This window comes from Pogona vitticeps, chromosome 1 (genome assembly GCF_051106095.1).
Source record: "Pogona vitticeps strain Pit_001003342236 chromosome 1, PviZW2.1, whole genome shotgun sequence".
In the NCBI taxonomy this organism is placed as follows: domain Eukaryota; kingdom Metazoa; phylum Chordata; class Lepidosauria; order Squamata; family Agamidae; genus Pogona; species Pogona vitticeps.
In genome coordinates, this window is record NC_135783.1 from 11697512 (window position 1) to 11724206 (window position 26695).

General features: G+C 36.4%; 1 protein-coding gene across 9 annotated transcripts in view; it reads left to right on the forward strand.

Moving 5' to 3' along the window:
• CCDC88A (coiled-coil and HOOK domain protein 88A) overlaps positions 1 to 23341 on the forward strand; it is a 119475-nt gene extending 96134 nt beyond the window's left edge. Inside the window, exons 26-34 of one of the 9 annotated variants that reach the window (XM_020808510.3) lie at positions 2935 to 3018; positions 3916 to 4119; positions 4381 to 4452; positions 5516 to 5596; positions 7449 to 7714; positions 9319 to 9799; positions 10716 to 10753; positions 17660 to 17761; positions 18930 to 23341. In XM_020808510.3, the coding sequence (XP_020664169.3) occupies positions 2935 to 3018; positions 3916 to 4119; positions 4381 to 4452; positions 5516 to 5596; positions 7449 to 7714; positions 9319 to 9799; positions 10716 to 10753; positions 17660 to 17746 (1313 nt within the window). In that variant the 3' untranslated portion in view covers positions 17747 to 17761; positions 18930 to 23341. Of the gene's footprint in view, positions 1 to 2934; positions 3019 to 3915; positions 4120 to 4380; positions 4453 to 5515; positions 5597 to 7448; positions 7715 to 9318; positions 11517 to 17659; positions 17762 to 18929 lie in introns of those variants that run through there. The other 8 variants (XM_020808511.3, XM_072987232.2, XM_078382242.1 and 5 more) reach the window with 8 other exon arrangements.
• Positions 23342 to 26695: the final 3354 nt, after the last annotated feature.

Here is a 26695-nt window from a genome sequence, read left to right on the forward strand (position 1 = left end):
GACAAGACTGACTAGTGAAGACAAGAATGCTGTGAAATGTGAAAGACATTATAAAGAGAAGACCTAGATGCATTGACTCAGTAAAGGAATCCATAATCTTGTTTGCAAGATCTGAACAGCACCGTTAATGATTTTGAGACACCATAGATTGTTAATGGCTTCATGCCATTAATTCATTGAGGCACCATGGATTCTCAATGGCTTAATGCCATAAAACAACAAAATGCATATGATATCTAGATTTAAATCTCTTACTGCTGTTTCAAACATATTTATGAGAAAAGATTTCAGTGACTTAATTTTCACAATTTCCAACTTAACAGCGTTGCTTAATAATGTGGTCTACTTTCAGGTTCTGGTACAAGCCAAATATCTAGGTAAATACCAAGAGTTCCTGGTTAAAGCAAGTTATCCTCATTTCGACCTGGCTTCAAGCCTGGCTGTGGGCTTGAATTTTGGTCACCTTGGTGGATTACCTAGGATTACCTATGCCAGGAACTGGACAGTGTGTACCTCTTCAGCCTGTTGGACTCTGAGTGGCTTTCAATTGACTTAGAATCTTTCTGGGCCATATCTCTGGGATGAGAATTTGAAGACACTATTTTACAGTAGTTTTGGTCTTTCCTGGGGTGTGGAGGAGGGTACTCAGAAGATGGTGCTACAGGGCTCCTGTTTGATGCCCTGGGTGTTGGCCTATGGTGTTCTTCAGGGTTCTGTTTTGTTCTCCATCCTATTTAAGGTATATATGAAACCATTAAGAGAGGTTGTCCAGAGTGTCACCTATATATAGATGACATTCAAAGGTATCTCTTATTTTCATTGAATTCCAAGGTCTCAGTTATAAACCAGTGCCTGATATCAGTAATGGACTGGATAATAACAAACAATTTGAAATTTAATCCAGACAAGACAGAGGTGCTCCTGGTCACTTGAAAGACAGATGTGGGAAGTGGGATTCAGAGTGTATTGGGTGGGGCACTCCTCCTAAAAACGTAGGTGCATAATTTGACTAGATTCATCCTTGAGTCTGTATACCCAAATTGGTTTCATAACTCATGGGGGAGGCAGGGAGCAGAATTGGCAAGGAATCATAGGTTTAGGGCCTGGCGTGCTCTAGTCCATGGGGTCATGAAGAGTTGGAGACGACTTAATGACTAAACAACAAGTGCACATATACAGATTTCCTCTGCAAGTGCCTCTCTTGTAGTACACAATATAGTTTATGGTGTAACCAGTATGATGTAGTGAATATTAGGATTCAGGAAACCTGGATTCAAATCCTCATTTGGCCATGGAGACTTACCCAGTGGGTGACAATGGTAAAACCACTCCTTAAATATTTGGCATACCTTATTAGTAGTACAGATACACCTTTGAGAGGCTCCTTCTGTAGAGCCTAAAAGACAGTGACACTGAGAATGTTTTTAGGCTGCATTTCCCAGGATTCTACCTGGTGGAATTCCTGGTGGATTCTGGGAGTTGCAGTTCAAAAGAAATGAAAGTCACATCCCTGGTTGTAAATCCATCTACACTTCCTGGGAGAAGGCACTAGGGAATACAATAAGATTTTCCTGAGTAAACAGCTGAAAAGGCTCAATTTCTGTTTAGAAGTCTTTCTAGTCTCCCACAGTGTATCAACCCGCAGAAACATAGAAATAAAAGAAAATAGTTGTTGCTTATGTAAAAAGGATGGGCACTCCCTACCCATTGTTCTGTGGCCCCTAGACTGTTATTGACTGCTGGTGCCAGAAGTGGATGGAAACATGTCAAAACAGAGAGTATAGAACTCCTTGAAAAAAGAAGGATTAACATTCGCCCACAGATCCACTTCCTCCCATTTTTAACAGTTTTTCTAGCTCCGTTTCCTGTAGGTTTTTTAAATAGCAACATCTCACATCTATTGCCACATTTCCTCTCTTTGGCTAAAGTGGCTCATTTTCATGGTAACTTGGGAAAGAAACAAAGACAGTGGAAAGACTTATTTGGCTGACCTTGCTGATGATGAGTTTGCACAAATACACACTCATAGCTTGAATGCTTGGTGATATCACTCTGAAATGTGAATGTCTGATAGTTGCATGGCTCTTGCATAAGACCTCAAACCTGGCACTAATGAAAAGTGAATTGTTCACAAAAGTTAAGGTTTAAAATTCTCTTTGCAGATACTGCCCATTTGATTTTAATGTTTCAAAACTATTGCTGTTCTTCCCTTCTTTCTTTTGCTCATCATTGTTTTGTTTGATAGCTTCTCCCCAATAAGCAGCATGATGTATCACTTAACCAAAAGTTTTTACTTAAAATGGTAATATGTCAGATTATGAGGTTTCCGCATTTCATTCCAATAATTTCTTGATAGGTAGCATATGGTCAGTTACTTCATCAAAACCAGGGAAAATATCATGGCTGCTGTTGTTGGCATTTGAAAGAAGTGAAATGGGTGAAACAAAGCAACATTTAAAATAGGCAACTAATGTGGAAAAGATGGCAACCACATGAAAACAAGAAATGAAGGCAGTGCTTATAAAAATATGTTTTATTAAATAAATTAGCACTTTTGGAGATACTTTTCCGATTTATAAAGCTATTTGAGAAGTTCTCATTTCCTACCACAAAACCAGCACTTTATTTTGGATGCATTTTTGGTTTTTTCCTTGGTTTTTCAGGCACGTAGCAATTCTGAACTATGAAAGTTGCTTACAGCCCTCAAGTATAATCTCCAGTTTTTCTTGGGTTGTATAAAAAGTTTCACAGTGGAGGCTTCATATTCCATTGCCATTCAGTAGCATAAGGTTAATAGCTTTTAGTAAAGTGCACCTAGTGGAAGCTCAAGCATTCATTTCTCTCCTTAGTTTCAACATTTAACTTCCATCTGTTCTTCTCCCCTTTTTCTTTCATCTTCCCGTTTCCGTTTTTCCTTATGCTATGACATAAAAGTGGTTGCACTGAAAAGACTGCCCTTTTTGAGGAACAGACCGAAGGAAAAAGACAAAATGAAGGCCTTCTACCGTCGCTCCATGTGTAAGACTTTATGACAGTTCAGCTTCTTTTTAAATGGCTACTCTGACTTCTAATACTAATTTCACTAACCATTCCTTGGACTGCGCCGTTTTTCCTGTTTTGCAAGGTGCAAGTCCTGCTATAATACAAGGAGCTGAAGCAGTGTTTCTAAACACCTTGACACTCACTTGTGCATCACTGTTGGGGTGTATAAAATTGTGTATTCATATGCATACATATGTTTACACATAGAGTGAAACGTTCATACGTTTAGGTTATGGAAGTTACTGGAATTTGAACATAATATATACACATTTATGTATGTATATATAATAATACAGTGCCCTTAACACATTTGCAGATTTTGAACTGCATTCCTAATAATCACTTTTAAAACACAAATACATATCTTATTGTTTAGTAAAATGCTCTTGAAGAAGGTGGGGGAAGTGATATGTAAAGATATCTATCACAGGATGCTTTTATTTTGGATCCTTCTCTCTAGTGTCATACAAGATAGTCTATTCCTACAGAAGCCTGCACTGAAGAATCCCTTATTGTCGCCAACACTGACTTTGTATTAGCACTTCTGCTCATCTTATCCTATCCATTCCATTTTGTCATTGCAAAACATATCAGAGCTTCTAACATATGTTTATCTATTATATAGCACTTCAGCACAAGCATGGCGGTTGTAGCTAATAAAAAGCGATTGCAATCATCTCTAGAAGGCGGCTTTGGCTTTTTAACACTTTTCATTCATTTAGCCAATTGCATGCTGTAACTTGTATGGACTTGTGTACTGTAGCTTTCAGTATGTGTTGATGCTGAAATAAACATGAAGCATTTTACAGTGCAAAATAAGAAATTAAAGAACATTGAACCATGCTGATTCATTTGCTTTCATTTGCATCCCAGCCATGAATGACCTGATGCAGTCCATGGTCCTAGCAGGAGGACAATGGACAGGTAGTTCTGAGCATCTGGAGGGTCCTGATGATATATCTACGGGTAAAAGGAGAAAAGAATTGGGATCTATGGCCTTCTCTACTACATCCATCAACTTTGCAACTGTCAACTCTGCTGCAGGCTTGAGATCCAAGCAGTTGCTTAATAATAAAGGTATAGGTAGACCCTTTTCACAGTGTGGTGTGGTTGTGTTGGTAACAGTAGCATTGTTAGATTCTGTTTGTGTTCTCTGTTACAAATTCTGAACTGCAGATTTGTGGAATAATAGAATGGGGAAGAGATGCTGTATTTGTAGACTCCTTTGGGAAACATACAATAGCAACCCATCATACATAAATTATATCATAATGTTTTATATACTGTAAATTCAGCATTATTATTTTTGCGACAAAGTTATGTTTGTTTCCCATCTAGATGCTACATCTTTTGAAGATGTAAGTCCACAAGGAATTAGTGATGATTCAAGTACAGGATCGAGAATTCATGGTAAGACTTCTTTAAAGAAGCATAGAACAGTCAACCTATGATGCAAGGTCTAGTGAATATTACCTGTAAACAGAAGACTTTAAGCATTGTAGATGTGTGTGTTCTTATTTCCATCTCTCTCACACACAGTTTCTCTCTCCAACTCCATCCCTGTTGCATCTCATCTAATTGTATGAGATTTCCCCCTTTTTTCCACTCACATTTTTCTCTGAACAAAACGAGCTGTTGAGTATGAAGTACACTTGAACAGCATCCAGATTGTTCTCCCCACACCACTGCATCAATCTTGAGTGAATTAGAGCAAGTCAGAAATTTTACCCTAAGAAAGCTGAGCTAAATCTAGCACTAACCCTATTTAGATTACACCCATTGAAATTAGTGCAAATTGTTTAGCTATGCTTATAGTTTTGTTTCATTCCATTAGATTTACTGTAGATTAACAATGGGTTTAGTACATTTTTTGAAAAAAAATCAGTCTTGTAAATTAAGTTTTTTTACTGTATCAAATTTTAGCACAGTTATAAAAACAAGGCTAAAATGAGTTACAATTAAATAACACCTATGTAAATCAGCAAAACCCAGTGTTTTAGTGTACCACGTATTAACCCTGCCCCTGAACCTGTATTGATAGGAATACAGAATATTAACTGTGGAGACGCCTTTGCTCCTCCTTTTCGTTGCATTTCTGTAGCATGCAGAGTTCCATATCAAATCTGTCATAGGCGGTTTCATCACATCTGATTCTTTGCATGCTAGCATGCCATTCCATTCCAGAATCCTGGTTCTTCCTGTTATGTATTGGGTTTCAGTTCTAAACATTCTGTTCCATTCCTTCATTTTTGTATATGCCTTGCTCCTATGATTTCCTTTTCTAAATTATCCTCTTGAGCTACCTGGAAACATCATCTTTTTCTCACCTATAAGAAGCCATAATTTGACGTGGCATGTTCAGCTTGTGCAGTACCAGCATGCATTATTACTTGCCTTAGAGCAGACTGTATCAGGCACAGGGTCATCAGCTATGGTATGTGCTTCATGCTGTTTACTGATTTCTTTCATTCAGCTTCCAGACCAGCCAGCCTTGATAGTGGCAGAACATCCACTAGCAATAGCAATAATAATGCCTCACTCCATGAAGTCAAAGGTATGCTTCTAGGCAAACTGACACATGCTTCATTCTCCCATTTTTTTGGTGGGGAGGGGAAAAATTGTGGCATGTTTTCCCCTTTGATAACTTTTTATCTTTCTTTCTTCTTTAATGAAGCTATCAAATAAAGAGGGCTATATGTTTGAATAAATCCATTAGAAAAAAGAAGTAAAAACTAAACACTACAGGTCACTTATACCTAATGTATGTGCTGATCAATCCAATCCTAAGGCCTTCAGATCTCGCTTGCAGATGTCCTTGTATCGCAGCTGTGGTCTCCCTCTGGGGCAATTTCCCTGCAGTAATCAGTAAAAAATACTTCCAAATCATTTAAAACCTCTAAACAAATATATTGTTAGATATAAAATTAAAAATGTGGTCATAACATTTGTTTTTGGATGAGATAACATTATTGACATCAGACACAGAAGACTTTCCTACCAGCATTGCATCACTCTTTGCAGTGTGCATATTTAGCAATAACAGTACTTAATCTCTAGATACATTGCTCCTTGGTTTCGTCCTGTGTAAGATTTGGATACTGATTGCATCTCTCCTATTGTAATTTGTACAGATTTGTTTTTAACAATAAAATAGAAATAAATGTAATAATAAAAATGTAGTAAAGCACAGAAACGGCATGAACTAGATAAACTGTACATCTCTAAGCAAGTTAAGAATATACAGTAATAGGTTTTTGCCAGAGATATATTCCTTCCATATAAGTAGAATAAAGAGGATACATTATGATCATAATTCAGCAGTGTGTTTAAGCAGCAAAGGCTGGTCAAAATAGAGACTTCCTTTCAGAATCAAGTTGGAGCGCTACATGGTACCAATGCACCTGCTCCAGATGGTTTCTCAGACCTCTTGCCAGGTTTTTAGTATGTCTTGAGAGCTGTAGGAGAGAGAGAATTGGTTGATCTTGCTAGAGATAATGGGATCCAATTAAATATACAACACTGACATTTGGTTGGAGATATCAGTGTTTTCTGGTCCTAGGCCTTCAGACATACCAACAAGGATGTTCTGCCATGTCTTCTGTTGCAAACAAAGTTATGTGAAAGGCAAGACCAAATATAGCCAGTTACTATTGCCTTGTTCAATTGTTTTTCATTTGGTTATTTTCTTGTATGATATCTTCTTAGTTGACCATAAGAAAGTATTCATCATTTTCCAGTGCAAATGAATCCTTTGCAAAAATTTATGCTATGGAATACATGTGGTGTTGCTGTACAGTATTGATACTAAATCAATAGTATAGTATGCACTTCTTGTTTTTTATTAAATGTAATTCAGTATAACAAAGAAGGTACATTTCTTCAAACATCACTTTGAATAGAACGTGATGTTTCTCCTCCAGTTCATACTCATGAGAAACTAAAAAGAGGCATTAGGTCAGAAATCTTTTAAAGGAATCTTTCTACCAAAAGTATTTATTAATTGGCCTGAAAACATATTAATATTCCATCTTTTAATTTTGTCCTATATCGTAATAATAACTCTCAACATGTTCTTCATTCCTGAATTTGAGCTAGTGTCATGGAGACATCTGTATATACCTAATGTCCTAGAAACTAATGGCTAACAGAAATGATTAAAATGTGAAATTGGGGGATGGGGAATGGAGTAAAAAGATGAAATGGTACATTAATGAGCCATAAGAGGTAAGACAAGAAATGTATCTGTATTTTTCATATGCCTTCCCAGTAGGTGTTTGAGCATCTTACTTCTGTTGTCTCTTTGGTATATTGAAGTGTCTATTAGTGCAGTAGAATGCACTAGATAAATTGTATGTAAGTTATCTTATCAAACATAATGAAGTTGTCGATACTGTTTATTCTCAAAGCAGGTGCAGTTAATAACCAAAGTAGGCCTCAGAGCCACAGCAGTGGAGAATTTAGTCTTCTTCATGATCACGAAGCATGGTCCAGCAGCAGCAGCCCCATCCAATATCTGAAAAGTCACACCAGGTCTAGCCCTGTACTCCATCACAAAATATCAGAAACAGTGGATAAACAAGGAACATGCAGAATTAAGACTGACTCCCCTGGAAGTGAGGTGGTAACACTACAACAGTTTTTGGAAGAAAGTAATAAAGTTACTTCAGCTGAGGTACGTTGAAACATAACTTTGGAGGCCAGAACATAAAGTTGAACTAATTTAGATTACAAGGTACTGTGATTTTGTGCCCAATGGAGGAGACTTCTTACATTTTTTAAATATTAAAATCAAGACTCAGACTTTAAATATTTGTTTGTTTGTTTGTTTCTATGCCACCTTTCTCCCCAAAAGAAAGAACCCCATGTGGTTTTCCTATAGAAAAAGTTTGTTTAGCAATTCTATAAAGGATATATAGCTTGCATTAACTAACTGTAAATAGAAAAGTTTTAATCTCTGGGTTTTTCTTCATTTACTTTGAACAGCTTTGATGTGTGTGTTCATTACATGCTTTGTGCAGAGATCCTGGTTTTCTGTTGAGGTAGAACTGGAACAGCGTCCTATCTCCATGTTAAGTTGAATCATAGTGAAATATTGTGTACTGTTCTCAGAACTGTCTGGTTTAGTCTTCACTATCTTTTCTCCTCACCACTCTTTTTCACAACCCTATAATCTTATTGAATAATTTCCTGTTGTAATTTCCAACAAAGTTGGAACCTCTCCAGCTGCTTCTGTTTTTATATATCAAGGAAATCAATGGGTGTGGATACATGCCAGTACCAAGTTATATTAAAATATCCTATCTCAGAAATGTATGTCGTTTGCACTTAAATACATGTCTACTATCTTGTAACAGACTTCCCTTATACCTTGTTATTGAAAATAGAGGAGAGTTGTTAGCCAATGTTCAGCTTAAAATAAATGTTATCTTATTTTTTTAACTGCAGAGACGTATATCCATATGTTAGTAGAATATGCTGAGTACTTTGTGAAATAATTAAGTGATTTCTGTCTTTGTCTTAAAATCAGAATGTAAGATTCCTGTTTGCCTACTTTCATACAAAATAGCCTTATGAAACCAGATAGATAATCACGGCAGGTTGGAAATGGTTTATTGCCATATGCTGTTCTTGCTTTTTGAAGCAAAAAAATTCCCAAGTTTACTATAGGTAATGGGATAATGTTCTGGGTGGTATCAGTTTTGGAGGCTTTAGCAAATGCCCCAGTTCTTCTGAATTAAGATTTACATCTGTATGTATGCTCAAATTAATAGCTCTTAACAAGCCTTTAAAAAAAGGAAAGGCAGTCTTTTTTGTGACTTGGATTTTTTCCAGAGACTCCCAACTGAGAATTCCAAATCCGGAAGCTCACACAATGATTTCATGCTTATGCTGCCTTGTACATAATGTTCAGATTTCTAAGGAAATTTTTAATTAGGTAATGAGAACAATGTGGGGCAGATCTCAAAGTGAAATGACCATCATTGGTTGAGCTTTGTGGCCTTGGAGAAGAAATATTACTTGCGTCAATTCACTGAAATCAAATTGTCAAGGTAGGAACATTTATTTTCAGTTAATATATAGGACTGTATATTTCTGTGAACACATAAATTTGATGAGTTAAAAATGCATCACATATATTAAACTGCTAGTTCTGGGTAGTATTATAAATATTAACCATTTCCACAACTTAAAACATGCATTAATAGTTTTCCCTGACTTTGCTGTAAAAATAATGAAAATGTTTTACCTTATATTACATTTTGATATATTTTGCAGATCAGGTCCTCAGGCCAAGACAATCTATTAGAGGAAGTAATGAAAATTTTCTCTGAAAATGCTGAATTAGCAGGAAGAGAGAAACTAAGAAAACAATCATCAGGGAGCACTAGTATTGCCAGATCACAGAGTGTGAAAGCCACAATGGAGTTCTCTGATGGAAAGTTGACTAAACAAGAGCACCTTCGAAGGCCTAGTTCACAAAGAGTGGAAGACTCCAACTTCTCAAACTCTTCAAAAACACTTATAGCAGGCACTAAAGGAAGGGCCAAGTCTGTTAAAGAAAGTATGCAGTCCCAACGACAATCAAAAGATTGTAATCCTTATGCTACTTTACCTCGTGCAAGCAGTGTGATCTCAACAGCAGAAGGAACTACTCGGAGAACAAGCATCCATGATTTTTTATCTAAGGACACTAGGCAGCCTGTGTCAATTGACCCAGCACCATCTACAGCTGACAGAAGTGTTGCATCAGCTTCTAGTGAGTACAGACCTCAACAACAGTACTCTGTTTCTAATTACATACCTTATGCTACAGTTACTTTGTCAGAAAATGATTTGAGTACTATGAATTCACTAAGTGAGTCTTCATGTAAATCAGAGAAGTTTAGGAATTCAAAGACAGGTGGGACAAATTTTGTTGCTACAGGATTTTCTTGTAATAATATGTACAGTGTTAAGGAAGACACATCAACAACTATTATCAGGAAAGTATCTGCAGTCCATTTGTCCAGGCCATTTTTGGCACTTAATACTGAGTTGGTCAGCAATGTTAGTGGGTTGCCCCAAAGGCATTTATTAAAAACAACCGATAAGACCTTTAGCAAGCTGTCTTCTGAAGATGAGAAATCCACTGATGGAAAAATAGAGGTGGCTCAGAAAACTAGTGAATTTATTAGTCTTGTCCATGCAAACACTAATGAGAGTGAATCTTCCCTATTTGATTCTGAAGATACTCAAACTATTTGGTATGAATATGGTTGTGTATGATCAATGCATATAATTTTAAGTAATCTCTCCTATACAATATGGATGTTCTTGTTAATGTTGACTAGGCTACAGCTGTGTAGATTTGTGGTTTTGGACAACTGACATTTCCAGGGAATTCTGGGACTTATAGTCAAAAACCAAACATCTGTACAGCTCTTCTTTAGGTCATATTTAAGTCATTACTAGCTACAATAGTAATTAAGTGTACATGTTTTTCATGTACCTTTTTTCCTTAGCATGTTGAATATAAAATTGTAACCATGCCAAAGCTTGCATGAACCATTAACTACACTGTATTTTATGCATGCCTTTTGAAAGTCTTAATTCAAGCTAACTGTCTGTATTTTTATTTTCTATTTGTTACACACATTTTATTTTATGTACATTGCTGGATGCATGCTAACCAGTTGCATGGTGTTGTGCAAGAAACAGCACAAAAAAACAGGTAACTTTCAGTAACCGTAACCTTTTCAGTTTCTCTTCCTTTCAGGTATCCCAGCATCATTATTCATATTAGGCCTAATCCATCTAAAGTCAGTTGTGATCTTATTAAAACAAACAATGCAACTCAGATGTAAATAATTAACAAATCTAATGTGAGATGGATGTTAACAGGCAAGCGGTCACCAGTTCCTTGCTTGGGACTTTCTTCCAAATAAGATTAGGATTGCCTTTAAGAGCCTAAAAAAACCCACAACAACCATTAGATCCCGGCCATGAAAGCCTTCGCAAATAAATTGCCTTGAAGCTTTACTGATGAACTTTAGCTGGATTGAGGCCTTTGAGTAAAAATGTCTTTTACCCCTTTTGCTAGTGGAAAAGTACAGCAAGGATGCTGCATTTCTTCTTGCTGTTTATTTATGATGTGCCTAAATTCTATCCCAGAAATATCATAGCTAAATTATTCAAAATAAACTATAGTTTTCACCCTAAATATGGATGATTGTTCATATACATAAGGCATTGTGGTTCAGAAGCCTAAATGGTAGTTCTTTTAGAGCTATAAAAATATAGTCCCAAATGTAATACTGTAGCTGTATTAGAACAGCCAACCTTCTTCATCTCTTTCCCCTTTTTGTGCTTTCCCAACCCATGGTTGATGTATGTTCATGATCATGTATTGTCTTGTCTATAGTTCATTATCCAGATTTCAATACATAACTTTATTTGAATTTTTACAGTTCATTAAAATAAAAACTAAAACAGAATGGTAGTATTCCTTTTTTCTGTTCTGTGTTATGATAATTTGTTAGGAACAATGCACAAAAATTTTGTTTTAATTGAGCCCAAATCCAGAAAGTTAGCTTATACCCAGGACTGGGGTATAAACTGTTTGCATTGTACAGAGGAATACTGTGATAGATTACCAGCTGTCCTTGAAATTTCCCTTAAGATAGTAAAGAAATGGGGCAGGACCAGTGGGCTGTCTGGGTATATTTCTGCCTGAAAACCTGAAGAGCTGCTGCATGTCACTATAGACAGTACCAGGCGAAAAGATCTGACCAATATAAAGCAGCTTCCTATGTTGGTCTCCTAATCAGAAAACAGAATCTTAGAAATGAGAGCTTTTAAGAAGTATAATACCATGCATCTAGATTAACTGTCTTAGTCATCTGAAAGTTTTCTTTAAAATCAGGATAATTTGTGTCAGATGCTTGAACAGTAAGTAAAATTTTAAGTCAAAAAAAGTTTAGGACATACAAACACAGAGGTGAAAGTATTTCCGGAAGCATTCCTAGTTAGAAATAATAATAATAATAATAATAATAATAATAATAATAATAATAATAATAATAATAATAATAATAATAATAATAATAATAATAATAATAATAATAATAATAATAATAATTATTATTATTATTATTATTATTATTATTATTATTATTATTATTATTATTATTATTATTATTATTATTATTATTATTATTACAAAAAACTTTGTGCATATCACACAGTCTGCTTTTAAGAGCCCCCTCACCTTTAAAACTAGTTTGGAATTGTTATTAAAGAGAAATGTTTTCAACCTCAAGCATGCATCAAACTACAGTAGTTGTGTAGTTTCTTGAATCTGTACTACAACTGTCAACACCTTGATTTCTTTAAAGGAGGTGAGCTACTGCCAGTATTTAAAATACTGAGCTATATTGAAAGTTTGAACTTCCAGGAAAAATTAGAAATGTTATAGTTCATTTTAGTTGTCAGTCTTATGAAGTGCACCAAAAAAGTTCAAATGGAGGCTAGAGGGTTTTTTCCCCAAGAATAGTGAAATGAGAATACAGTACATTATTGCGGGAAGAACTCACTTATTTCAAGAGTGACCAAGCTATTTTATAACTGATGTTAAAGAACATGTTCTTCCTGTCTCCAGGTTGATCTTATAAGGATCAACCTTATTGTGTGCATGTATGCTATTTTATATTGTATAAGATATTTTATATAAGCATTTCATATAAGCCTGTTCAGTCCTGCATAATTCAGTGGCAACATATTTTAGTGACTTTTAAAGTGGATTTTAATTAGATTGTGTACAAATAATTCAAAGGTGTTTGCAGGAGAAAGAGTTCGCTATGAAAAAAAATTATTTTCACAAATACAAATTCACTTTTCTTATCATAGTTCCTGTTTTCCAAAACCCAGGATTATACTGCCGTAAATGACTAAGCCAGACACGATGACCAGATTTATTGCTTCTTCATTGATTTTGCATTTTGACAACTGGCTTTGGCAAAGTTCAGAGGCTGGCAAAACTAGATGATAAAATTTTGATGGGATGTCTACCGTTAGTTTTTAAAGTATATGGTCAAGGGTTATTCTTCCCTCTTTTCTATTGCATTCCTTCATGATTGTTGTGCAGTAGCATGTTATAACCATTTTACCTTTTTCTTCATCTGAGAAGAGTGTGAACAAGATCTTCTGTAGTTTTTCCTTTTCTATATTCACCTACCTCCTTCTCCAGTACAGTTCTTTCCACTTGTTGTTTTTGGTAGCTACATTGGGAGGTTGCTTTGTTGCTCCCAACTGGATGCCTGTGGCATAAAACAACAGATGCCTCCCCTACCTTGGTAAAGGCCACATAGAGGATATATAACTTCATTGACAGTATTTTGCCAGGCAAGTGCACCAGAGTTGCTTGTTCTCGGCAAGATTGTGGGACCAGGCACTTTTGATAGTAAACATCAAAGCAGTAAGCTATATAGCTCTGTTCTATCTCAATTTTTGTCCATATCATTAGTAATGGCTGAGTCATCCCTGCTGAGCAAGGAGCATTCTTGGATTTTATGGTGATATTCCCTATCCAAGCTATGACCATCCTCTGTTAGAGTTAGGCAAGTGTAGCTATTAATATTACTATAATATTGGAACCCAAGCTCATTACAAAGGTAATTTCATCAGCACCTGGTAAGATGGTCAACCTTGTTCATCAAGGACATAAATATAGGCCAAACAAACTTATACTGTACTTTGAATTCAATAGAACCTAAAGATGATGAAAATATGATAATGGGGGATAAATTAGTGCCATGAGATTATCTGCTGTGACTTCCTCTCAGCCAATCTTGAGGGATCCACTTCGGAAGATACAGTTATTGATATCATATCATCATCTTCTCAGAGGAATGGACCACTTATTTTGATATTTCCGTTCTAACTTTAGGAACTATTACATTTATTCTCCCTTTCACACTCACTCTTCAAGCTTTTCACTATGCCGCCTGGGGCTTAAGAATTCTCTTCTTGTATTGTGATTGCTACTTCTTACTACTGCTATTGTATATTGGGAATCCCAAACAATAATCCATACAGACACTTATTGTCTGTTTTACATTTTCATTCTTGGAATCCTATGACAGTCCTTTCCAATTTACACCATCGAATTGCGTTATGGACCTCATTTTTATCAAAGATAAGACCACATTTTATGTAGCCTCTATTGAGTAACTTTCAACACAGTAAATTTTAATGTCACCTTATGACCAACTAGTACAATGCCACTGGCAACTACCACTGAGTATGTGATGTCCATCATGATGACTTTGTTTCTCTCAGTAGTACTGCTGTAATCTTTGCTCTTCCTTCTTCCTTATCAGAATACAATATTAGTGGTCTTACTTGTTTCACTGCCAACCTGGGCTTGTCAGATCAGATAACTGATGCATGACCATCTCTAGAAGTCCTACAAAATTTTATACATCTCTCAGGAAAAAAAAGCATAAGCCTATGTCCATTTATTGGGATGAATTCCTGCTGGGAATGAAATCAAACAATCATATCAATATTTACGTGGATATCAAGATGGAAGTCTTATTATTGTTGCAATAATTTCAGGCAACATCGACTTTTTGAATTCTACAAGCTTTTTATATATATATATATATATATATATATATATATATATATATATATATATATATATATATATATATATATATATATATATTCTATGTTCCATATGTACAGGATACTTTAGAGTGATAAATTACAGAAGTCTTATAGTATGAAAAAATACTTTAAAAATATTTCCTTGCAACTTGTGAAAAGCTACAAGTGTAAATGCCATCCAAATGTCTTATGAAACTTATGAGGTTGCAGACTTTCAAATACAAAACTTAAGAATAGTACGACGACTGAACTTATGTTGTAGGCAGAATTTAAGTTGTATTTGAATCCACAATACAGGAGCAAAAGTACAAGAAAATCTCAAAAAGAATGTTTTAAGTTACATTCTACAAGTATAAGAGCCTAATAAGGCAGAGAATACATCTCTAGAACATATCAGTGAAAAGTAAAAGCATTACCACTTTAAATAATCCTTAGCCTTACTCTAAAAGCATGGAAAAATATCAAAGCTATTAAAAAGTAATAATATTTAAATTAAAATGCAATACTTAATCTCTAAGCATATTAATAACACAGAGAAAAATAATACATGCTCATCCCAGCCAATATAAATAGTCTATGGCGGAAAATCCTGTTGATTGTTATTATCACCATCTGGAAATGAAACTTGTGCTGCAACATGACTGTTGTTCTTTGATGTCTGGTGCCCGAAGTGGTGTGGAGATGTGATTAATGCTTTGTGTATCCTATCTCCACATATTTATAATTCTTTAAGTTGTATTCACTTCCTTCCTGTCTGTAAGCATTCTGTCCTAGAAGTCCAGCAAAAGAAAATTAATGAAAAAATATATTGTACCCACAATCTTTCTAATTCTAGAAGTCTGCAATTTCATATTTGACTAGCTGTCATTATTTACATTTATGTTATTGTTTTGATTATCGATTTTTGAAAGCTTTTAGAACTTCAGTAACCTGTAATTCTAAAAGTTTAGACCAGAGGTCTCAAAACTATGGCTCACGGGCCACATCTGGCCCACCTTGCCTTTTTATCTGGCCTGGGCCTAGGAAGAGGAGGGAAGGGGGACCCAAGTGATCCCCCACCCCCACTGTACCATTGGACTGGCAAACATCATTTTTATATGAACAACTCCATTCAACTCATTACACTATCACATCCTTTAGTTACTTCCACGGTAAACTGGCAGACATGAATGAAATTCTTCAAAGCACTATTATCATATAATTGACCTTCTTCTCATGATTAGCTGGAAATTTGTGTTGTTTTGAACAGCAGCTGATTGTTTAGAAATGTATTGTAAACCATAGTTCCAAGCCATACTTTTAAATGTACTTTCATTTTCATGGCAACCTTTTCTAGATGCCCTTTAATCATTTTTAACACAAAATAAACACAAACTTTCAAATGTCGACAACCTATCTCTGTATCAGTGACATCCACTTTTTAAAAAAATCTTTTCCTTTTAAAAAATCAGATTAACTTTTACTTCTACAGACATCCATTTCTTCCACTGTGCATGTGCTGTTCTATTGGTTAGTTCGACTTTTGAAAGGTTTCTCAAAGGGCCAGCTGACATGGAGATACATCTGTGTTGCAGTTAGCTATACTGTACAAAGAATAGATTATTTATTTGTTCACCACACATCCATGTTGTAAGCCAGCCTTCCCAAACCTGACTCTCTCCAGATACTGGTGGACAAGAGTATACACAATTCTCAGGCAACAGAGACAGGCTTTGTTATCTAGGGATATTGAAGAGGAGATGAGAGTGGAGCACGCTGTTCTATATCATTCAGCCACACCACTAAAAAGTTGCAAAAGAAGGACTGGTAAATAATTGAGGTAGTTCTGGGTGTGTGCCAAAGCAAATACACATGGCTTGTCTACACAGGCTCTTTTGTGGGTCAGTTGGGAATGGATGGAGGTCTGGTATGCCATTTGGTGTGATCTTCAGATCAAAATGGCATAATGGACCTCATGCGATTCTGTTTGGTTCAGCTCCTCCTGTTGGGAATTTCCCATAAATTAAACACTTCCTGTGGTCTGCAAGGGGGGCAGAGGAAGTGAATTTTTTTTTACTGTATTTAGGCAGTGCTGATGCACTGCATCACTTACTATTTTTTAACAAAGAACTTTCTTTCTGAAGCAGCAATCTTCTTAGGCCACTTCACGATATAGGGAATTGGGAATGAGCCTTAACAGTCTCAACCCCGCTTTGGTTCATTCCATGTATTGGAAACAAACCTTATCTTACCTGCACCAAAAAAAAAGCCTCTGACAGGGCCAGGAAAGTTATGGGTAAGAACGTTTTGGGGATGGGCTGGTTTGCTCCAAGAATTATGTGTGTGATCACCGGAAAAAAAGAGCAAACCAGCCCATCCCTGCAGCAGACTTAATGCCCATCTGATTGCACCCAGTTCCTTCTGAACCTTTCAGTTTATGTCCACACTATATATATTTTTTATTCTATTAATTCCAAAGTCACAAACCTAAATACATGCCCGCTGTCCCAGGAGACGCATGAGTCATTGCATTAATTTTTCTGCTGTTAGCTTGGACAATTGTCTTGCTTGCAGGGAAAGGCTTGCTCGAAACTTTGCTTTTCTTGGCGAATAACTGATTTCAGATAATTACATTTTGCATGTTCCATTTTATTGCATGCAAGGATAATGTTCTGCTTTATAGGGTGAATCAGTCGTGTGCACATTATCTGTTGATGCAGTTAAGCACAGTTGTATAAATTTACACTGTTTCACTCTTTAGTAATAAGAATTTTTGTCTCCTGGATTATATATTGTTGGTAATGTTAAAAGAATGACAGGAAGAAAACAGGATTAACAGGATAAATTTGTAGAACTGGCAGTCATGTTCTGCATTCTTTTAGCCTCTTCTTTTTTGTTCACTTCCTACTAGTGATGGCTGTATATTACAATGTGAGGACATTTTTCTTTTCCTGCTAAACAAGTAACATGAAATGCTTTTCTTCTGCAGATGTGGAAGCAAAACCAGAAAACAGAAATTCAAAAAGCAGGTCTAGGGAGCAACAAAGCTCCTAATTCTGTTACCCCCACTACATGAGATGTGGGCCAAGTGGTGAGTTTTCTGCCCAAAACGTAAATGAGATTGTTTTCATTTACAGAGGGGAAAAATAAACTAACATTTGCAAATGAGGACAAGTGCATAGTGCATTAACAGTTGTCAGTATCGTTTGCATCAAATGACTACTTATCTTGCTTACTACTCAAGCCAAAACAGAGTGTGACACATAATTTTCTCTTGTCTGGGCAAGGAGTGTTCATTTTAAAAAACAAAACTGCTCTTTCGCTATAATTGCAGTGTATACATGAGCAAGTTACAATTGTTTTATTCTTATTTGCTTTGTGTCTCCCCTGTGACTTTATAGCTGTAATGCGTAGACAGCTCTTGTTTACCTTTGTGCCTAAAGAAGCAGCTGTTTTGGGTTACCCAAAGATTTCAATAGGCCATTTCCATGGGATTTGATTTAAGTATTATAAGAAGAAGAAAATATGAGAATGGTTGTTATGTTTAAAATGAGAAAATGATACATAAATAGGGTTTCAGGTACTCTGCAGTTATCATGCCCAGTTAATACAGATTATGTGCCAAAAAAAACTTGGATTTTAAAAATGGCTACATTAAACAAAATGTTTATGTGGCACACATTGTTATTGTTTTGCACAATTTCTTCTGCTCTTGCTAGATATGGTGTGGAGCATAAACATAGCAGGGCATTTCCTGATTGCTGCGTATATTCAAATATCCTTCCACAGGTCCTGAGAAACATATTTTCAAACATCTGTGTTTTCATTCTAGGGACTAGAGACTTGAATTTAAAAAAAAAAATTCAAGAAGCAGAATTTTCCCCACACTACCACCACTTGTGTTTTTTATATACTTTCACAAAGCTGTGGCATATGTACAACTCTGTGACTGGTAAACATTATGCAAAAAGAGTGAAAGATCTGGGGGGGAATCCTATACACAATTGCTTCAGAAGAAGAGGCAGTGAATACACTGGGAGTTGCTTCTGAGTAATGATACTCAGGATCACTCTGGTGCCTAGAGGATGCCGCTATATTTGGTCTTGGCATTCTGTCCCCTTTCTTCTTATCATTGCTTAAATCATATCTGCTGTATCCCGATAGCTCTTGTAGTAACTTTACATTTGATATCTCTTCTGAATCTTTTATACTTATCTTACATTTTCTTTCTTCTCTTTCTGCTTTTCACTTAAACACAGAGAGAAAAGTGTCCTTCAGTATTTCAGTATGAAGCCTTTATTTCTGAAGTAACCAGGCATCCGGCTATAGGAACTGTGGGTTTTTTGTTTTGTTTTTTATTTTAAATTCAAAGTTTTTACAGGTCTACACGAATAGAGCAGTCAAGAAATATACATCTTTCCTTGAATCAAGGAACTGTACTGGCATCTCCTGCTGATTTTTTTTAAAAAAAGACAAACTATATTGCACATTGCACTGTTAAGATCTACTGAATAAAGGACAATTTTCATCTCTCCTAAGGACCAAGGGTTGTGTGACCTCAAGAATTACTCCAGGAACTCAGTTACTGCTTTCTTCATTCCTTTGTGAACATAGTCACTGATTGCTTACTGCTTCTGCTAATATTTAGTTCTGTAAATCTGAAATGGAAGACGGCTGTAGTTTCTTGTGGGATTTGTTGTAAATACAGGTACAAAACAAAAAAAAAGAGTCCTGCAAATTTATTGGCACTTCACAACCTTATTGGGTTTGCATTATTTGCATGGTGGTGTTCTTTGCAAAATGAGACTCTGCTGATTATTTTGATGCATATACTGTATTGGGAAGAAATGATTTAGGTACCTGAAAACGTAACTGAACAGTTTAATCCACACTCCATGTTAATTCACCCTTTTAATGTATTTTCTCCACAAGAAATAATACATTTTCCAAAAAAAGAATTTGGCAAGAAAATTATGAAAGAAATATTTCTAAAACTTTCTTTGTCCAGCACAATCAGTTTGTGTTTTCAGCATTTTCTGAATAAAAATGTGTTTCATAAAATATTTTGTATTTTAATATATATATATATATTTGGTCGTGGCTGATTATGGTTTAGACAAAAGTTCGATGGGGAAAGACCAATGCGAAAAAGGCCAGAGTCAGCATTCCTTTTATTAAGGTTCTTAGTAATAAGAAACCCTGGTTTTGTTCATTTATAATTTTATATGCATTAATGTTGGTACTTTTAAAGTATTTGTATGCATTTGTTGTCTTTATCTCTTGCAAAGAGCACAAGAAAATAGCTTTGGTTAATCCTTGGAAGTGTACATGTTTTCCCAGTATGTATTACATTTTAAAGTGTATATTCTTGCAAGCTACCAAATGTTTAAGTATTTCCTCAACATCAAACTCAACCATTTAACATCATAGATTAAAAATTTGTGTGGCTCTGTAAACACCTAACACACAAGTATTTTTAACCTTATCAGTGATCACTTTTCTCCCATTCAGTCTATTCACAAGTAATGTTGCAAGTGTGTACAGAATTGGAGCCACTACCTATGTTCACATACTTCAAAGTGTGTTCCTGCCCAAGCAATAACAGATCAAACTGTTAGCACCAGCACTGATACAGTACCACTTTCCTAGGATTTTTTATCCTAGGCTTTTACCTACCATTCCAGAGGGACTATTTGCAATATTGTTGCAGTGTCTCTCTAGCTGCATCCTACAATTTGTTCTGCACATCTGCCATCTGAACGGGAAGATAAGATTGTTACCCTAATAATTTCTGCCCATCAATTTGCATGAATGCCTAATACAACTATATTTGAGGTTTTGCCAGAATAAAGGTTAAACATATAATTTTGGCAGTGTGAGGCTCTCCTTAATTTTAATCTGGTTGTAACAGGAGAAAGTTGATATTAGGCATGTGAATTTCATAGAATAAATTCACTTACTCAGCTGTTAGACAACAGATTATGTTGTGTAACTCACACATATCTACTTCTTACCCAGCTCTAGCAGTGTGTATATGGCATAAGATACATGAAGCTGATATGCAGAGCCAGGAGGTTGCTTTTTGGACTACTATCACTGCATATACTGGCTGGGGAATTCTTAATATCGTAGTTCAAAAATTTAACTTTTCCAAGCTTTGTTCCCTAGTACAGTAGTTACTTCAAGTGAATAGGTTCTCACCAAAGAAATCCAAAGTAGACAACATGATTGCAAGTAGCCAATTTGGAGAGGATCTTCAGAAAGTATATAAAACACTAAATAATCTTTCCTTAGCTTCATTCCAGGTATTTTGGATAACAACTTTGATCATCCTGAACACGATGATGTTGTAGGTCAGCATGAAGTTGGGGGATACTGCTATAAATTTCAAATGTATAACCAAATAACTTAATTACAGTGGAAAAAAAGACAAAACTAGATTTACATACATGCAACTGGGCTGTCAGGAGGTGACTTCTTTGCCTCCTTCTTCCCAGAACAGCAATTCCTGGCTGCTCAAAGTGTTGCACACACACACACACCGAAGGTCAGGAGATGCTGCTGAATGTAGTAACTGTGAGAAGGGGAGAGTCTTGAAAATTGGATTGAGCCCTTCTACTAGCAGAAGGCAGATCCTAGATTTGAGAAATTGGAATGAGAAAGGCACTTATAGAGGGGAACAACCATGACGTAAACTGAATCTGTTACATAAAGAGAAAGGCAATACATAATTTCCTAAGGCCTGGACTCCCTAATTTTAAGAATTCTCAGAATTAAGGGCTGCAAACCTTTCATATGATGCCAGCCCTACCAAATCAGAAAATCTTATTATCAGATCCCCTAACATCACTTTGTCTGTTTGTAAGCTTGTTTTAGCCAGAAATTAGTCTGTCATGGCAAAAGTTTCAAGCTGAGATTGGCTAAGAACTGGATCATGGTATTGCTGGGGCTGTTCAGTATGGTGTGGTACTTGTTTGCAGCCACTTGCTACATGGAACTTTTCAGTTCTGCTTCATGGGGAGGAATGTAGAATAGCTGATAATAATGTAAAGATGACAAAAAAGATGATACTGTGAACAAAACAGTCAGAGCCCATATCACAGTATCAAGTGAGTTGAACTAGAGTTTTTAAAAAGTGTCTTGTGCAATCAAAGGCTCTTACCTGGCTCTAGAAAGTCATCAAACTGCCAGGTGTCTCTGCCACCCTTGAAAAGCATTCAGTTTTCATTTACACGTCATCCCATCTTTAGATACCATTCTCCTAGTGTCCAAAGATTTGAGGTGGCATGGGGAAGATATGGGAAGAATTATCTTAATTGTTGGGTTCTTTCATGATTCTGAGCGTGGGTGCACACAGCCCTATAGATTGGCTTGTTCTGTATGAACTTCCTCAGATTTTGGTTCTGGTTTTGTTGTTGTTGTTTAAAGTTTTCAGAAACAATGTGCTTGTTTTACATTCAGCAATCCTATGATTGACCATACCTATTTTCTTAAGAGTTGCACCTTCTTCATCTTTGCACTTGTTTTATATTTCCTGTGTCTTTTTACTAAGGAATTTGTTTCGCAGGCTCAGTACTTTTCTGTTGTCAACCATGTAAACATCATCTACTCGGAACTTCTCTCCAGCCTGCATTTGTTCCAAGTGGGAGGAGGAATGTGCAGGAGCATCATGTTATTTGCATGACCCTTGCTCAGGAGAAGTTGGTTGTGGATCATGCCTTTTCAAGTATACCTATTTTGGCGATAGGCTGAGTTTAGTAAGATTTTGTGTATGTCTGTGTGTGCCTCCTTTGTTTGTTCTTTTAAAAATAGAATAATTCAGTGTTAAGAATGAAATACAATCTTCCCTTAACAAACCTAACTCATGGGCCTTTCCAGGAGGGCAAGGCTTATAGGCCATAAGTAATTTATATTTGTAGCTCCTTCTTAGTAAACCTAATTACTTGTTACTTGTTAATCCGGATAGTTTTCTGCTCACAGTTTAATAGAAAAACAGCGCCTGGATTTTGTGCAGGAAAACCAAAGCCCTGTCTATTTTCACCTGCCCTTTACAGAGTTTGCAGAGAAACATAATCAGTTTCTCTGACCTCTACAGACTCCATTTTTAAATTGGGTCAGAAAAATTGAAATTTAGACTATTCCCCTTATGTCTCACATTTCATCACAGTCTACACATTTTATTAAAAACAGAATACTTTTTAAACCATTTGTAAAATCTGTAGCAGTGTTAAGAAATAACGTGTCATTGAAACCCCAGACTTTTAGAATGAAATGTAAGGGCTTCTTCACTGTACATGGAAATATTCAGCAGTCACAAAGTGGAAGCTGCAATACTGTCTTTCCATTCTACTGCTGCTGTTGCTAAGGTAACAATCGCCTTTTCCAGAATGCGTTTTTTAAAACGTGTTTTATATTCTGAGAAATGGTGCAGCTCCAGTAATGGGGCCAATGTAAGTTATCTGATGTAAATTCTTTTGTATTCTGTGTTGCTCAAACATTGTCAAGAATGGAACTGCCTTAAAGTGGGGAGTACCTGGGCATGACACAAACCTGTTTTACAGAAGTTGTTATTTAAAGCTGTAGTTTTCTTTTCTTATACCTATTAAGGATTTTTGTAATATTTGTCATTGTACACTACTTAATTATGTTATTAAATTTGCAAGCCAAATAATATGTCTACCTTCATTTTTCCCTCTCAGAATAAGCTTTTATTGGTCCTTCAGGGGATTAGGCACCCATTTTAAGTACACAGTGTTAAACTCAAGAGGATTAAAATTAAATTACTAAGATTTGCTTAACCAGGAAGGTAAATAGTATTTATTTTCTTTATAGGTTCCATGCATCACAACTCTGATTGAGGTCTATATTCTTATCTAGCATGCTTCCTTGGGAGGGTCCTATTCTTAAACGCAGCTTTATAACAAACATTAAATAAAAAGAATCAAAGCTAGTAGAATATTTCTAGTGGCTCCCATTCAAAAAGGAAAAGGTAGGGCTGCAACAGGATGAATAATTGGCAATCAAGGCATGACTGAGGCATTGGAATATCATCCCTAGTAGAAAAGGTTAATTATTGGGAGGTTTATTTTCAGTTTGGACAATAGATTATTGTGATGGATGTGTGACTCATGAAATTATGTATGTTGTCGAGAAGGCAAACAACTCAAGAAATGCAGTTAAAAGCCAAAAATGAAATTGTGTTGACATATATAAATACTTCAAAATACGGTTGAAAGGACAGGTTCGTGCATAGCCATGCAAGAAAGACTAGACAGCTGGCACAAAATAGCTACCTTAAGATTAAATAAATATTCTTGGTGCATGCACATTGTACTGTGCTCTGAGTTCTATTTATAGCATGGAATTGTGGTCTTACATGTGCAAGTGTTTAAAAACAGAAATATTTGAAATACATGCTTATTGACTAAAATCCTATTGCACATGCAGAATGAGAGCATCAGCAGCAAATCACCACTAAATAAAGACTTCCTTTGGTATCAGTGGTTCATGCAGCTGATACACAGTGTAATGAAATCACATGTATTCCAAAATTGGCAAAAAATAAGCCTTTAATCAATAGCAGCATGTCATTTCTTGAAATTATGGGGTAATCAGTGAAAGCAGTCAGTGAAGTGAATGAACAAACATTGTTCCCTAGGAGCTGAATGATATGCCATCCCTACTGAGTGCTGTCCAAATTGTAGCTGAATAGTTTTGAAAGTGATGGGATGTGGTGGTGCTGTGGGTTAAACCGCAGAAGCCTCTGTGCTTCAGCAGTTGTAAGATCGAATCCATGCAACAGAGTGAGCTCTCGTCGCTTGTCCCAGCTCCTTCCACGCTAGCAGTTCGAAAGCATGTAAAAATGCAAGTAGATAAATAGGTACCACCATGGTGGGAAGGTAATGGCATTCTGTGTCTAGTCACGCTGGCCAGGTGACCAAGGAAACTGTCTGTGGAGAAATGCTGACTCTATGGCTTGGAAATAGGGATGAGCACCGCCCCCTAGAGTCAGACACAACAGAACTAAATGTTAAGTCCATTTACCTTTACCTAGCTTTGAAAGACAATTGGCCAAAATCATGGAGGGTAACATGAATAGATTACTAAACTCGCTACTAAACTCTGTTGACTCTGAACCAGAAGAACTGTGGAGTGAAACCAACAATATTATCAGGGGGAAAAGAAAAAAAAGACAACTCCTGCAGTAAAAAGAAAAGAGAAATCTAAATGGATGACAGAAGAAACACTTAAAATTGCAGAGGGCAGGTGAAAACCAAAATTAAAAGGTGACAGAAGCCGGGTCAGATCCCTGAATGCAATTTTCCCATGACTGTCAGAGAAGCAAAAACAACCAATGCAAAAAAAATAGAGGACAACAAAAGAGAAAAAAACAAAATATCTCTTCTTGAAAATCCAAGAAATCAAAGGGAAATGCAAATATAGGTTAGGAGTGCTGAATGACCAACAGGGAAGCACACTGTCTGACCAGGAGAAAATAAAGAGAAGGTGGAAACAATATACTGAAGACTTACACAGAAGGGCCAAAAGCATGACAGACTCCTTTGAAGAAGAATCCTACGATGAAGAACATGCAGTTCTAGAAAGTGAAGTGAAACCTTCCCTGAAAGCTTATGGGTGGAAAGATGCATCAAAATGGACTTTGGAAAGATGGAATTGGTACTTATATGAATGGATTCAATCAGACATACTGTCGATTTTGACACAGGATAAGGTATGGGAAGAAAAAACATTAGAGATAAGAAAGAAATGGTCGGGATATGTAAGATGGGTAAGAGAAGGGGGGGCCAATAATGTTATATTGGTTAAACTCCAAAAGGTGTGCTCATGGTTGCAGATTTAAAATTAAATGGTCTTTTTCTGCTTTTTTTTTTTTTTTTTTTTTTTTTTTTTTTTTTTTTTTTTGCTGAATATGCATTCCAATCCCCAATAAAGGAGATGCCAGGGGGTGCAGTAACTATAGTCGTGTCCAGATCAGCCTCTAACCAGCTTAGGTTAATGGCCCAACTCCTCCCCTACCTAAATGAGAGCTCTCGTGGGACTTTTGTACAGGTCTTGGTCCTCTCTTGGATTGACTACTGCAATGTTCTCTATGTGGAGCTTCTCTTGGGCCTGATCCGGAGACTGCAACGGATCCAGAATGTGGTACCCAGACTGTTGGTGGGTGTGAGCAAAATTAACCATATCACTCTGGTGCTGGCTCGCCTTCACTGGTTGTCCGTTACAATCAGGTTCAAGGTTTTAATACTCATGTACAAAGCTCTCCATGGTTTTAGCCTGTGTTACTTGTCAGAGCGACTTTTCTTAATGTCACCTGCTTGACCCACAAGATCCTCTTAGTTGATATTCCTCTGGGTGGCCACCCTGAGGGATGCCCGTAAATCTTCTGCAAGAGGTAGGGCCTTCTTCATGGTCGCTCCAACCTTGTGGAACCACCTTCTGGAGGAGTTTCCCCTAGTCCTTTCCCTGTGGACATTTAGGAGGCAACAAAAGACGTAGCTTTTCAGCAAGACTTTGCACAACAAACTTAGTTGATCGCTCATTCCTTTTTTTCCCCCCTACTTCTGTTTGCTCTGGTTTTTACATGATTGCTCCTGCATCATCTGCTTTTAACGGTTATTTGCACTCTGCTTTTACTTGTTTTTAATTTTAATCACTGTTTCTTTTGTATTTGTTGTAATCGCCCAAACTAGTGCTGAGGCACTAATGAGAGCAGGATATAAATTAAGGAAATCAATCAATCTAGGTCCAATGATTTAATTTCTCATGCAAGCAAAATGATGCTTAAGGTGTTGGGGGGGGGAAGGGCTTTTTTTACCTTAGATGGAGCAAGAAATGCCTGATATTCAAGATGGATTTTGAAAAGGAAAAGGCACTCAAGATCACATTGCAAATAGCTACCGGCTACTAGAGAGCACTGAAAAATTTCAGAAGATCATCAGCCTATCCTTGAAAGGCTACAGCAAAGCTTTACATAAGAACACAAGAATCCTGCTGGATCAGGCCA